The 12,982-nt window shown below is 46.2% G+C and overlaps 1 protein-coding gene across 1 annotated transcript; it reads left to right on the forward strand.

Moving 5' to 3' along the window:
- The first annotated feature begins 3,003 nt into the window (after nt 1–3,003).
- On the forward strand, nt 3,004–11,611 carry LOC136386992 (histone-lysine N-methyltransferase PRDM9-like). The gene is made up of 6 exons (XM_066358079.1): nt 3,004–3,053; nt 3,161–3,268; nt 6,872–7,143; nt 7,520–7,587; nt 9,260–9,453; nt 10,995–11,611. Exons 3-6 carry the CDS (start codon nt 6,898–6,900, stop codon nt 11,609–11,611), a joined length of 1,125 nt encoding a protein of 374 aa, XP_066214176.1. The 5' UTR covers nt 3,004–3,053; nt 3,161–3,268; nt 6,872–6,897.
- The last annotated feature ends 1,371 nt before the right edge of the window (nt 11,612–12,982 follow it).

Below are 12,982 nucleotides of genomic sequence, written 5' to 3' on the forward strand. Positions count from 1 at the left end.
CATAGGAGAAGCGCCCATTTTCTTCTCCACCCCTCTGCCGCGCCTTCCTCTCTGTCTCTCTCTTCCCCTCTCGCAGCCAAGGCTCCATTGGAGCAAAGATGGCCCGGGCACTGGGGATGGCTCTGTGGCCTCTGCCCCAGGCGCTAGAGTGGCTCTGGTCGCAACATGGCGATGCCCAGGATGGTTGCAACATGGCGATGCCCAGGATGGGCAGAGCGTCGCCCTATGGTGGGCGTGCCGGGTGGATCCCGGTCGGGCGCATGCGGGAGACTGTCTGACTGTCTCTCCCTGTTTCCAGCTTCAGAAAAATGTAGAAAAAAAAAAAAAAGAAGAAATCCAGGGAGGGAAAGAGGAAGAGAGAAAAAAAGAAAAGAAAAAAGAATCATAGCTAGAGAGAAAAAATGGGAAGGAAAAAAAGAGATTCATCACAATTATACACATTCACATTCTTTGAGATCCAAAGTTGACTATAAAAGTTCTCCGCATTTACCAAGCATTCAGAAAATATTTTTAGAGCATTAAAGAATACATGGATCTTACTGGCTCTACAATGTTGAATTTCTTGGACTCTTGAACTTCCTGGATTTGATAAACGTAATCAAGGGATGACTCAAAAAAAAAAAATGGGCCTCTCTTTGTCCACCTGCATGTCTACCTGTAGAATGGTAGCAAATGTCACAAATTGGCACTGTCATTCACACAAGTCAGTGCTTATGGAATGAACAGAATGCTGGAGCTAGAGGAGACTTTAGGCACCATGGAGTGATCTGATCCCTTTATTTTACAAATAGGGAACACAAAGCCAAGAGATAAAAAGCTACTAAACAAGACTTCTGGTTTCTGGTCCTACAAGTAAGAAGCTCAACAGTTATCATGCCCATCCTCACAGGAGAAAAAGACTAAACAAGGTGAAAATAAACTACTCCTCCTGGATCCAACAACTAATTGAAGTAAGAGGGAAAACCAATGTCTCAAAAATTGTATAGAAATTTGAATATGGAAAATAAGAATGTATCAGAGCAGAAGCCTTCTGCTGCAGCCAATATCAGACTTTATTTCAGAACTCTCCAGTGGGTCCAACATATGGTACATGTGGACGCTGTACCCATGTACATGTACCTATTCAATGTACCCCTTTGCTTAGAACAATTCCTCCTAAAAGACAACTGAGAAACAATTAAACAGCTTCGACACAACAAGCTAGAAAGAGAGAGAGAGAGAGAGAGAGAGAGAGAGACCACCCACATAGATAAGGCTGAGGAACCAGGAGAGGTCTGCAGGAGGTGAAGGAACAGCTCAGGACTGAAGAGACCAGTGAGCACCACTGTGTACATCTCCCGGGCATGTGGATAGAAGACTGGAGCTCCATCCAGGCTCTATGATCACCTGCAGGGTGCTTCAGCACATCCCCAGCCACCCTCCTGGAGCTAAATACAACAAAATCATGAGGGCAGTGTAGCTTGTATAAAGAGAGCTCCTCTTCCTGGATATCAACCCAGCAAGTAGGTATGGGGGAGTGGCAAAATTTTGCCCACTGAGCTGCATGTGAATGTGGTGCCCCCCACATAGAGTGCAGAGCTAACAAAACACTCCAGTACCAGCTGCAGGACTATTCGACCAAGAGAATAGTGCAGCGATAGTGGGTTACTACTGGCATTACCCCTCCTGGAAAATATGGAGCTGGCAAATGGTCTATGGTCTGCACACAGGACACCCTGATCAGAGAAAGTGCAGAGAATGGGGGATGCTGCTGCATGCACTGGTCAGGCTGCTCTATCCAAAGAAAGCACAAAGCTAGCAAAACCTTGTGGCCCAGTGTGGAGTGAGGGGGGCAATGCTGTGTCTGTGCACAGGGCTGCCAAGCCCTAAGAAGATGAAGAATGAACAAATTAAGGCTGTGTGTGCACCCAGGCTACCCCACCAGGACAAAGGGTGGATATAGTGGGGGGGTGAGATACAAGAAAGCAATCAGGTAACCCAGCGCAGACCATGCTCTGACAACAGATAATTAAAACAGGACATGCAGAGCACACACCACGCAGCCCCTTTTACACCAGGCAGCCCTGCCCAGATTAAAAGGCAAGGAGGCTCACACACCCCAGGTGGCCCATTCAGAACCCACTCCTTCAGGCCAGGTGACAGACAGGCACTGCATGCACCTCCCCACAACAATAACCAGTAGGCTGAAACTATTCAACACACAATGTAACTAAGACAACTGTTTCAAGACTGGGCGAGATGACTATTTCATTCTACTCAAAAGAACAAAACCAGAAAGTCAAACAAAATGGGGAGACAGAAGAATATATACCCCCAATGAAGGAACAAGAAAAAAACTCAGGAGAAATGTCCTAATGAAATGGAGATGGGTAATCAAACAGATAAAAAATTCAAAGCAAACAGTCATAACGATGTTCAATAAACTTCAGAGTAGAATAAAGGAACTCAAGAGAGCGTGTGAACAACAAGAAAATGTAATAATCTCATCCGGCTTGAGCACGGATTCACTGGCTTGAGCGCAGGATCATAGACATGACCCCGTGGACGCTGGTTGAGCCTAAAGGTCACTGGCTTAAAGCCAAATTGCTGGCTTGAGCAAGGGAGTCACTGACTTGGCTGGAGTCCCCAGTCTGGCCCGTCCTTGCGTCCCTGGGAATAGCTCCACGTGCGCCCCATGGGCCAAGCGGTCATTCTCAGCCCTGTCTCCCGCGCAGGCACATCGGGGCTGGGCTGGGCGTGCGGGGTGGCTGGAGCATGACGCGCATGGGAGCCTGCGCAGAGGCGCTGAGGGAGCGGCAGGGAGAGCGTGGGCTGCGCTGCAGGTGAGCGCAGGGCGGCGGGCGGGGGCAGCCCGGACCCAGCGGGGCGAGGAGCTTTTTTTCCAGCCGCAGCGCAGGGTCACGTGGCCGCGTCTCTCCCCCGCCTTCCAGGCCACCGGCGCCTTCAGGGACATCTGCACCTACATCTCCGGGGAAGGGTGGCCGCCATGGTTGACTGGGAGAAGGCGCGCTGCCCCAACGTGGAAAAAAACCTGGACGCGCTGCTGCGCACAGGTGAAGGTGCTCCAGAGGGAATCGCGGGAAGCATGCGGGTCGGCTAAGGGTCGGGGCTGCTCCTACTAGCGCTTCGCTTTGGGGACCACAATTTTGTTTCTCCCCAGGCCTCAGAGCCCCTAGGCCCGCTTTCCTGGTTCACCGCCAGCAGGCCACCAGACCCCCGGCGGAGGACACTGAGGACTCACCTGTAGAATGGACTCGGAGGCAGCAAGGTGAGGCGCCGCAGGCATGTGCTGCCCATTTGAAATCGACCCAGGGTCAGGTCCCCGGCCTCTCAACAGCTAAGGACATACAGAACTTACATTTAGCAAACGAGCAAGATGCAAACAGTGCATTGTGCAGTAAGGGGTGATTTGCTACACTGCTTCCATGTGTAAATAATTACACATATTTATAGATGTGTTCATGAGCAGGAATGGTATAAAAGTATAAAAGCATGTTAGAAATAACTCATTCAGAACACTTCTCATCACAAGAGGAGGAGATAGGTCTGGCCAGTGAGCAGTGCTCCAGGACAGGGCTGCCTGGGCAGCTCCGGCCACATTGCAGACCGGAAAGGATTAATCATGGTGATTAAGGCAGCTGGGGTTGTGGGCCAGGGTAGGGACCATTGTATCAGGCCCTGTGTCAGCCATCTCTTCAGTGTGTCTGGTTTCATGAGGGTGTGGTCAGTAAGGTCCTTCTGCATTCATGGGTCTAGCATTGAAACACAGCTGAAGTCCAGATGAGATCTCTAACTTGACCCAAATGGTTTCTGTGCTCCACAGACCTGAGGCTCTGTTCCCAAGACTGTTTGATTTGGACCAGAGTCTTATGATTAAGGAAGGACAAGGATGGTTACATGTGTAGACGTGAAAGGATAAGAAGGAAAGGAGGCAAGGTGGTCACTGTACCATTAGACTGGACAAGGCCACTCTGAAACTAGAAGACAGAAAGGAGCCCTGGACAAGTTGCTTAATTTGTTAGAGTCATCCCCATACACCAAGTTGTGGGTTTGATGTCCAGTCAGGGCCCATATAAGAATCGACCATTGGAGCCTGACCAGGTAGTAGCACAGAGGATAGAGCATCAGCCTGGGATGATGAGGACCCAGGTTCCAAACCCCAAGGTCGTGGCTTGAGGATGGGTTCAAGAGCTTGAGTGTGGGGTCACTGGCTGGAGCATGGGATTATAGATGTGACCCCATGGTCACTGGCTTGAAGCCCAAGGTTGCTGGCTTGAGCCCAAGGTTGCTGGTTTGAACAAGTGGTCACTGACTGAGCTGGAGTCCCTGGTCAAGGCACGTCTGAGAATGCAATCAACAAACAACTAAGGTACTGCAGCTATAAGTTGATGCTTCTCATCCCTCTCCCTTCCTGTCTGTCTCTCTAGCTAAAAAAAAAAAAGAAGAAGAAAGAATAATCAACCACTAAATGCATAAATGAGTAGAACAACAAATCAATGTTTCTCTCTCACTCGCTTCCCTCCTCTCTCTCTAAAATCAATAAAAAATGTAATTTATTGATTTTAGAGAAAAGAGTGAGAGAGAAAGAACGGGGAGGCAGACAGGAGCAGGAGCAGAAAGCGTCAACTTGTAGTAGCTTCTTATATGTGTCTTGACCAGGCAAGCCTGGGGTTACAAACTGGTGACCTCAGTGTTCCAGGTCATTGCTTTATCCACTGTGCCAGCACAGGTCAGGCAAAAAAAATTTTTTTTTGTATTTTTCTGAAGTTGGAAGCGGGGAGGCAGTCAGACAGACTTCTGCATGTGCCCGACCGGGATCCACCCGGCATGCCCACCAGAAAGCGATGCTCTGCCCATATGGGGCATTGCTCTGTTGTGACCAGAGCCATTCTAGCACCTGAGGCAGAGGCCATAAAGCCATCCTCAGTGCCCAGGCCAACTTTGCTCTAGTGGAGCCTTGCCTGTGGGAGGGGAAGAGAGAGACAGAGAGGAAGGAGAGGGGGAGGGGTGGAGAAGCAGATGGGTGCTTCTCCTGTGTGCCCTGGCCGGGAATCGAACTTGAGACTCCTGCACACCAGACCAATGCTCTACCACTGAGCCAAACGGCCAGGGCAATTTTTTTTAATTTAATAAAAGAAGACAGAAAAGAGAAAGTTTTATGTTAAAGAAATGGATTTTCTGTTCAGTTAAGTGACCTTTATTATATTTTTGACATGAACGGCCAACTTTTTTTCTTTTTCTTTTTTATTTTAGTGAGAGATAGAGAGGGAGGGACAGACAGGGACAGACTGGCTAAAAGGGAGAGAGATGAGAAGCATCAATACTTCATTGCAGTTCCTTAGTTGTTCATTGCTTTCTCGTATGTGCCTTGACTGGGGGGCCACAGCACAGTGAGTGACCCCTTACTCAAGCCAGCTACCTTGGACATGAGCCACCAACCATGGGGTCATGCCTATGATCCCTTGCTCAAGCCAGCGACATTGTGCTCAAGCTGGTGAGCATGCACTCAAGACGGATAAGCCCGCACTGAAGCCGGTAGCCAATGGGTTTCAAACCTGGGTCCTCAGCATCACAGTCCATCCTGGAAAAGCAAGACCCTCTGGACATCACTTCAGATTAAAATTGGATAAGAGAAAATCATTTGTAGATTTCAGTTCTTCTGAGTCCTCTAGAAAGGCTAATAAGTATGACCTAGGTATGTAGGGTGGACTTTGGATAGGCCTGGATTTAAGCTCTACTAAACTGAGAGTGAATTTAGCACTGGAGCTTTGGGCAAATCTTAAAAATTTTCTGAGCTCTTGAATGTTAATGTGTAAGGTGAAGATACATGAATGTATTCTTTGACAGTATTCAATTTATTTCTTTGTGTATGTATTTATTTATTTATTAGATAAGAGGAGGAGAGATAGTGAAGCTAACCCAGCAACCTCAATTCTCGAGTGCTGAGCTGGTTTTTAGCACCTCAGGATGATGTGCTCTAGCTAACCAAGCCATCCTCAGTGCCCAAGGCCAATACTTGAACCAATTGAGCCACTGGCTGCAGGAAAGGAAAAGAGAGAGAAAAAGGAGAGGGAGGGGTGGAGAAGGAGATGGTCACTTCTCCTATGTACCCTGACCAGAATCAAACCCGACACATACACTGGGTCAACGATCTATCCACTGAGCCACTGGCTAGGGCTTAAATTCTATGTAAAAGAACTGACACATACAAGTTGTCCAATAAATACATCTCTGATAATAGTGACCATACACTGTTGGTGTTGTATACCAGGCCTTTCCTCAATACCTAATATATACTGTGCCCATAATAAATATTTTATGAATAACTAAAATTTGGGAAGTTAAACCTTATAATGGGAAGATCTAGAAACAAATATTGCATTGGTCATCTGTAGTCAGTGTAAAGACTTACTATTATAGAGGCTCTCTGAGCCAATACTTGACAAAGGAAAATACCAGAGTATGTAGAAGGACAGGTGATAATTTGATAGGAGGAGATTGTGTGTTTTCTGACAAAATAGGGACTAACACTCCAGACTCCACCAAACTCACTCTTCTCCAACTTAGAACTCAGGAGAAAGGAGACTGAAGTAAAGATGTATAGCCTACGAGAAATAAAAGGCCATGTGTACCAAGAGGTCAGCAAGCCCCAGGATGATGACTACCTCTGTAAGTGACCCTCAGAAAGCATGTCGTGTTTTCATACAATAATTTCATCTGGTCATTTGCCCCTTAGAGCATTCCGTTACCCTATGAACATGCACTACAGAATTGAGGCTCAATGATATGAGTGCCTGGGCTCTCTCTGAAGGTCTATACATCCAGGAACATGCACTACACCTTCCCTAATCCCTGTTGCTCTCACCGCCAGATTTTGAGAAGTGTCAGAACTTCTTAATGGACAGTTGTGAAGTGCATGGCCCCCCTACATTTGTAAAAGACAGTGCAGTGGATAAGGGGCATCCGAACCATGCAGCCCTCACTCTGCTCCCTGGGTTGAGAATCAAACCATTGGGCATCCCTGAAGCTGGGCTTGGAGTGTGGAACGAGGCATCTGCTCTGCCAGTGGGTCTGCACTTTGGCCCTAATGAGGGCCAGATCACAGAAGATGAAGAGGCAGGCAACAACGGATACTCCTGGAAGGTGAGAAGTATTTACCTCTTCTTCTGTCTTGTGGCTTCCCACATCCCTTCCATGGCTTGGTGGGACCTGCCTTTCTACATGCTAGGACATGGATGGAGAAAATAGCTTTGGGTACTGAGTGGAGTTTGCAGACCATGGGGCTCCTGTTGAGAATTACAGATTAAGTGGGAGCAAAGTGGTATTGACACAAAGAAATGCCTCCTCCCAGTCCTGAGTAGACAGGTCAACTCAGATGTGATGAGTAAGGAAAGTATCATGTGGTCACGAGTGGCAATGCATGCAAGCTGAAAGAGTTTTGTTAACAGTAGGGGAAAATAATTTCTCTATTACCTCCTCAACTAAAACAAAACCTTTATTTTTTCATCCTGAAATGCAGATCACCAAAGGGAGAAACTTCTATAAGTATGTGAATGGGAAGGATGAATCCTGGGCCAACTGGATGAGGTACGAACAATAAGTTTCTGGGAGTCACGAGAACACTCATCCCTCTCAGGCCCATACATCTTTCCTTCTCATCATGCCTCCCTCAGTGGTCTCCCTCAATCCTCTGTTTCTCTTTTTTCTCCTTGCAGTCCTCTTTCAAAGCAAGAGGTATTTAGCAGAAAAAATGGGATAAAAATATAGCATATGTCCTCAAAATATAAGTCTCTATAATAGACAAAATTTAGACACTGGAAAAAAATTTGAGGTCCTGGGTTATAGTTTAATTGATCTAATGAACATTATTTAAGCCCTTACTATATTCCAGTTTAGATGAAGGTATTACTTAAGCAAGTCATATAACCCATCTTTTTATGGAGAACTAATTACAGACACAGTGAAAGAATTGATTTTACAGATATTTAACTATAATTTTATTTTTTATTTTTTGAGAAGTGCACAGTGCCAGAATACTTAAACCAAGGACAGCCTAAACCAGTGGTCAGCAAACTGCAGCTCATGAGCCACATGCATTTCTTTGGCCCTTTGAATGTGGCTCTTCCACAAAATACCACGTGCAGACACTACCTCAATAAGGAATGTACCTACCTATATAGTTTAAATTTTAAAAATTTGACTCAAAAGAAATTTCAGTCATTGTATTGTTGGTATTTGGCTCTGCTGACTAATGAGTTTGCCAACCACTGGCCTAAACCTGTGAGGGCAGCAAATTATTCCAGCCTCCCTTCTAACTAGAATTGAGTTCTGAAGCCTGCAGAGAAATGATCATGGGCCACTTTCCTGAGGGGATCTTTTATCAAGAGCTAGAGAATGTGAATAAGCTATTATTGTTCTTTATGATTTTGCTAAGAAAAAGAGACTTCCAAGTCCTGGCTGATTGGCTCAGTGGTAGATCATCAGCCTGGCCTGTGGAAGTCCAGAGTTTGATTCCCTGCCAGGGCACACAGAAGCACTCATCTGCTTCTCCACTCTTTCCCCTCTCCTTTTTCTCTGTCTCTCTCTTCTTCTCCCACAGCCAAGGCTCTATTGGAGCAAAGTTGGCCCCGGCTCCATGACCTCCACCTCAGGTGCTAGAATGGCTTTGGTTGCAGCAGAGCAACACCCCAGATGGGCAGAGCATCGCCCCTTGGTGGGCATGCTGGGTGGATCCTGGTCAGGTGCATGTGGGAGTCTGTCTGCCTCCCTGCTTCTCACTTCTGGGTTGGGGGGAGACCTCCAGGTTTTTATGGGAACCTGGTTGAGGCCTCAAATGCTATGAGGAGAATGGAGAAAGGCCTCTCAAGAAAAGATGGACTTGGGCTGAGTATTGAATGATGTAACTAATCTAGAGACAGATTCCAACATCAAGTAGCAAGTTCTGTGATATAAAATGGAACCTTATTTAGTTTAGAGAAGCAAGAGGTCACTAGGTTTTATGGACAATCAGGGTGAAGGTGACGTCTGGACTTGGCTTTGAAACATGGTATTAGGCAGGATGAGCACCATAAGCAAGACCTGGAGATAGGAAGTCATATGACATTATGACAGGCTCAGACATTGAACAGAAGGTTCTCTGAGAGTACTGTGAAAGTCAGTGACATCAGAGCCCGAGTGTCAGGTGCAGAGCTGGACATGGATCTGATAGTAGGAACTCATCGCCTGTGGGTTTCTTTTCTTTCACCTGCCTCAATCCCAGGTATGTGAACTGTGCCTGGGATAATGAAGAGCAGAACCTGGTGGCCTTTCAGTATCACAGGCAGATTTTCTACCAAACCTGCCGGGTCATCAGGCCAGACTGTGAGCTGCTAGTCTGGTATGGTGATGAGTTTGGCCAGAAGCTGGGCATCAAGTGCAGCAGCAAGCAGAAGAGAGAGCTTGCAGCATCTAGAGGTGGGCACAACCATTCTTCAAAATGGAAAGAAAAGAGAGAACTCACCTTGGAAATGTTCATGGTATACTCTAAAGTCAGTAAGATTTCAAATCAGATGCTTCAGAAATGAAGGATTGATTTCATATGCCTTTGATTCTTAGGAAAAATCTTTATACTTTTTACTTTTGATTTATTTTTTTAAGTGAGAGTAGGGGAGATAGACAGATTCCTTCATGTGCCCTGAACAGGATCCACCTAGCAACTCCAGTCTGAGGTTCATGCTCAGACTAGCCAAACTATGCTCAGTGCCAGAGGTCAACACTTGACCCAACTGAGTTATTGGGCTGATGCTTGAACCAGTTGAAGCACTGGTTCTGAAAGGGGAAGAGAGAGAGAAGGGAGAGAGAGAGGGGAAGAGAAACAGATAGTCACATCTCATTTGTCCCCTGACCAGGGATTGAACCTGGGACTTCTACATGCCGGGCCAACACTCTGTCCACTGAGCAAACTGGCTAGTGCCTGTTTTCTGAGGACCACCCCCATTTAGCATACAGGGTAAGAGTAGAAGTTGGATAGATGCCCAGCAGCCTGGAAATGCAGTGCTGTGATCAAGCTGAGACACTGGGGACCTTCCTGAATGAGGTGGAACAATGGTGCTGTTCTCGGCTATAGGGTGTCTTATTCTCTAAGATTTGCTTTGTTAATTTTTTGAAAATACACTTCAGTGGGGATTCCTCTCAGAGATTATTTCATCTCTAAGTGAGAGAGGATGGTTGATTAGCTGGAGAGGGATAGGAGTAAAGCATGTAAGAAGTATGGTTGGGGCCCTGGCTAGTTAGCTCAGTCAGTTACAGCATCATCCTGTAATACCAAGGTTGAACCCGGGTAAAGACACATACGAGAAATGACCAATGACTGCATGTCTAGGTAGAAAATGAATAAATGCCTTTATTTCTCTCTCTCTCTTTCTTCTTTTTCTTCTACTTTTTCTTCCTCCTCTCTTTTTCTCTCTAAAATTAATCAATTTTTAAAAAGTATGGTTGGGGAAATATTTTGAAACAGGACTTTCCATTGTATATAAAATGGGCTGACACTAAATGAAATCAAGTATGAATATTTGGTGTGAGGCTTGAGGAAGGACATTTTCAGTTTATCATCTGTGGGAAACTATGAGGGAAGCAATTCCTAATTGGGGCCAATGGTCTTTCTAAACAACTGTGTTAAAAACAACTGTGTTAAAAGCTACGTGACCTATACAAGAAAGGTCAGCATTGTTCCACCCATACAAGGGGTGAAACAGACCCTGATGCTACTTGACAGTCCCTCATATGGCAGTGTGTAGAAAGGACCCTTGATATGGGCTTTCTGGATTTGTAAAGAAGATATAGTACATAAAATTAAAAGATAAAACAGACTGTAAAGAAACACTTTGTGGGAGGCAGAGATTATACTGTCAACCCCATAAGAATGACTCGTGGGAGAAGTCTTAACAGCAGACAAAACATATGACCCATGCAGCCTTATCAACCTCTACCCTGACCAAAATTTACTCTTTCAGCAGAACCAAAGCCAGAGATACACCCGTGTCCTTCCTGCTCTCTGGTCTTCTCCAGTCAGGAATTCCTCACCCAACATGTGGTACGCAGTCACCCCCATGAGATTCTCCCAGGAACATCTACAAGAAAACAGCTTCAATCAGAGGATCCCTGCCCAGAGGATCCAAATCAGCAGCAACAACATACTGATACACACAACTGGGATGACAAAGCTGAAGGTCAAGAGGTCAAAGAAAAGTCCAGACCTTTGCTTAAAAGTACCAGGCATTGGAGGATTTCAAGTGCCTTTTTCAAACCTCCTAAAGGACACTTGGGAAGCTCTAGTGAGCAAGAGAGAATGATGCAGGAAGTGCCCAGCACAGGCCAGGAAGTAAATTCAGTGTACACAAGCAAAGTATCTATGGGAGTAGGAATGTCAAGAATTGTAGCTATCAAGTATGGAGAGTGTGGGCAAGGCTTTGATGATAAGTCACATACTCACAGACACCACAGGGCACACTCAGAGGAGAAGCCCTATGTTTGCAGGGAGTGTGAAAGAGGCTTTACATGGAAGTCAAATCTCCTCAGACATCAGAGGACACACTCAGGGAAGAAGCCCTATGTTTGCAGGGAGTGTGAATGAGGCTTTGCACAGAAGTCATATCTCCTCATACACCAGAGGACACACTCAGGGGAGAAACCCTATGTTTGCAGGGTGTGTGAGTGAGGCTTTGCACAGAAGCCAAATCTCCTCATACACCAGAGGACACACTCAGAGGAGAAACTCTATGTTTGCAGGGACTGTGAGAGAGGCTTTGCATGGAAGTCACATCTCCTCATACACCAGAGGACACACTCAGGAAGAAAGCCCTATGTTTGCAGGGAGTGTGAATGAGGCTTTGCATGGAAGTCAGATCTCAGACACCAGAGAAAACACTCAAGGGAAAAGCATTATGTTTGCAAAGAGTGTAGTGAGTTATTAGCATAAAATTGCATCTCTGCAGCCATAGCTATTACATGGGTCATAATCCCACCTCTGAAGAGACTTCAGAAGGAGTCTACTGAGCCCTTCCCTCCCAAGAGTGTAATTTATACAGAAGTAACTGGTTAAACAAATTCTTCACTTTCATAACAAGAGATGAGCAAGACAAACAATTTCTTAAGTGCTATGGGAATGTCAACACCAATCTCCTCCATGGTTCTCCAAGCCTCCTGTTCCAATAAATCTTATCTTCATAAAACTTTGAAGCTCACATACCTCATTTCCCCTGTCACTGGAACCAGAGTTCCAGGAGAGCAACAGAGAACTCACACTGTCATGCATAGAAACTCAACACCTGGAAATGTGGAAGACTGGAGTCAATCTACTTAGCTTACTGCCCAGGGAGAGAGATTTGAGACAGACTCACCAGGAAAGGAATTTCCTTGACTCCCAGGAAGTGGAGCCTTTTCTCCTAGTAGGCTCACAACCCTCCTCCCTTGGCTTCTCTTGGTTCCTGTCATGATTTCCTCTGACCTCTGTGTCTCAGTGGTGCAAATCAGGGTGGAACATGTGTGTGTGCATGTCTTTGTACCTGGCTCTGGGCACCTGGTCTCCCACACTCTCTCCTCACTGGTCTCTACAGGGTGAGCATCTCATGGTGCATACCACATGGACTCCAGATCATTCAGTAGTTGCTTTGAATCTCAGCTCTGCCCTCACCAGCTATGCGACCTAAGGCAAGATTCTCAACTTCCATTTTTCTGTATTTTAATCTATAAAATGAGAATGGTGCCTGACCAGGCAGTGGTGCAGTGCATAGAGCCCTAAACTGGAATGCAGAGGACCCAGATTCAAAACCCCAAGGTCGCCAGCTTGATTGAGCTTGGGGATGCAGGCTTCAGCGTGGAATCATAGACATGACCCCAAAATCACTGCCTTGAGCCCAAGGTTGCTGGATTGAGCAAGAGGTCATTCATTGTGCTGTAGCCTCCTGGTCAAGGCACATATGAGAGCAATCAGTGAACAACTAAG

This window comes from Saccopteryx leptura, unplaced genomic scaffold (genome assembly GCF_036850995.1).
Source record: "Saccopteryx leptura isolate mSacLep1 unplaced genomic scaffold, mSacLep1_pri_phased_curated manual_scaffold_36, whole genome shotgun sequence".
Classification (NCBI taxonomy): Eukaryota; Metazoa; Chordata; class Mammalia; order Chiroptera; family Emballonuridae; genus Saccopteryx; species Saccopteryx leptura.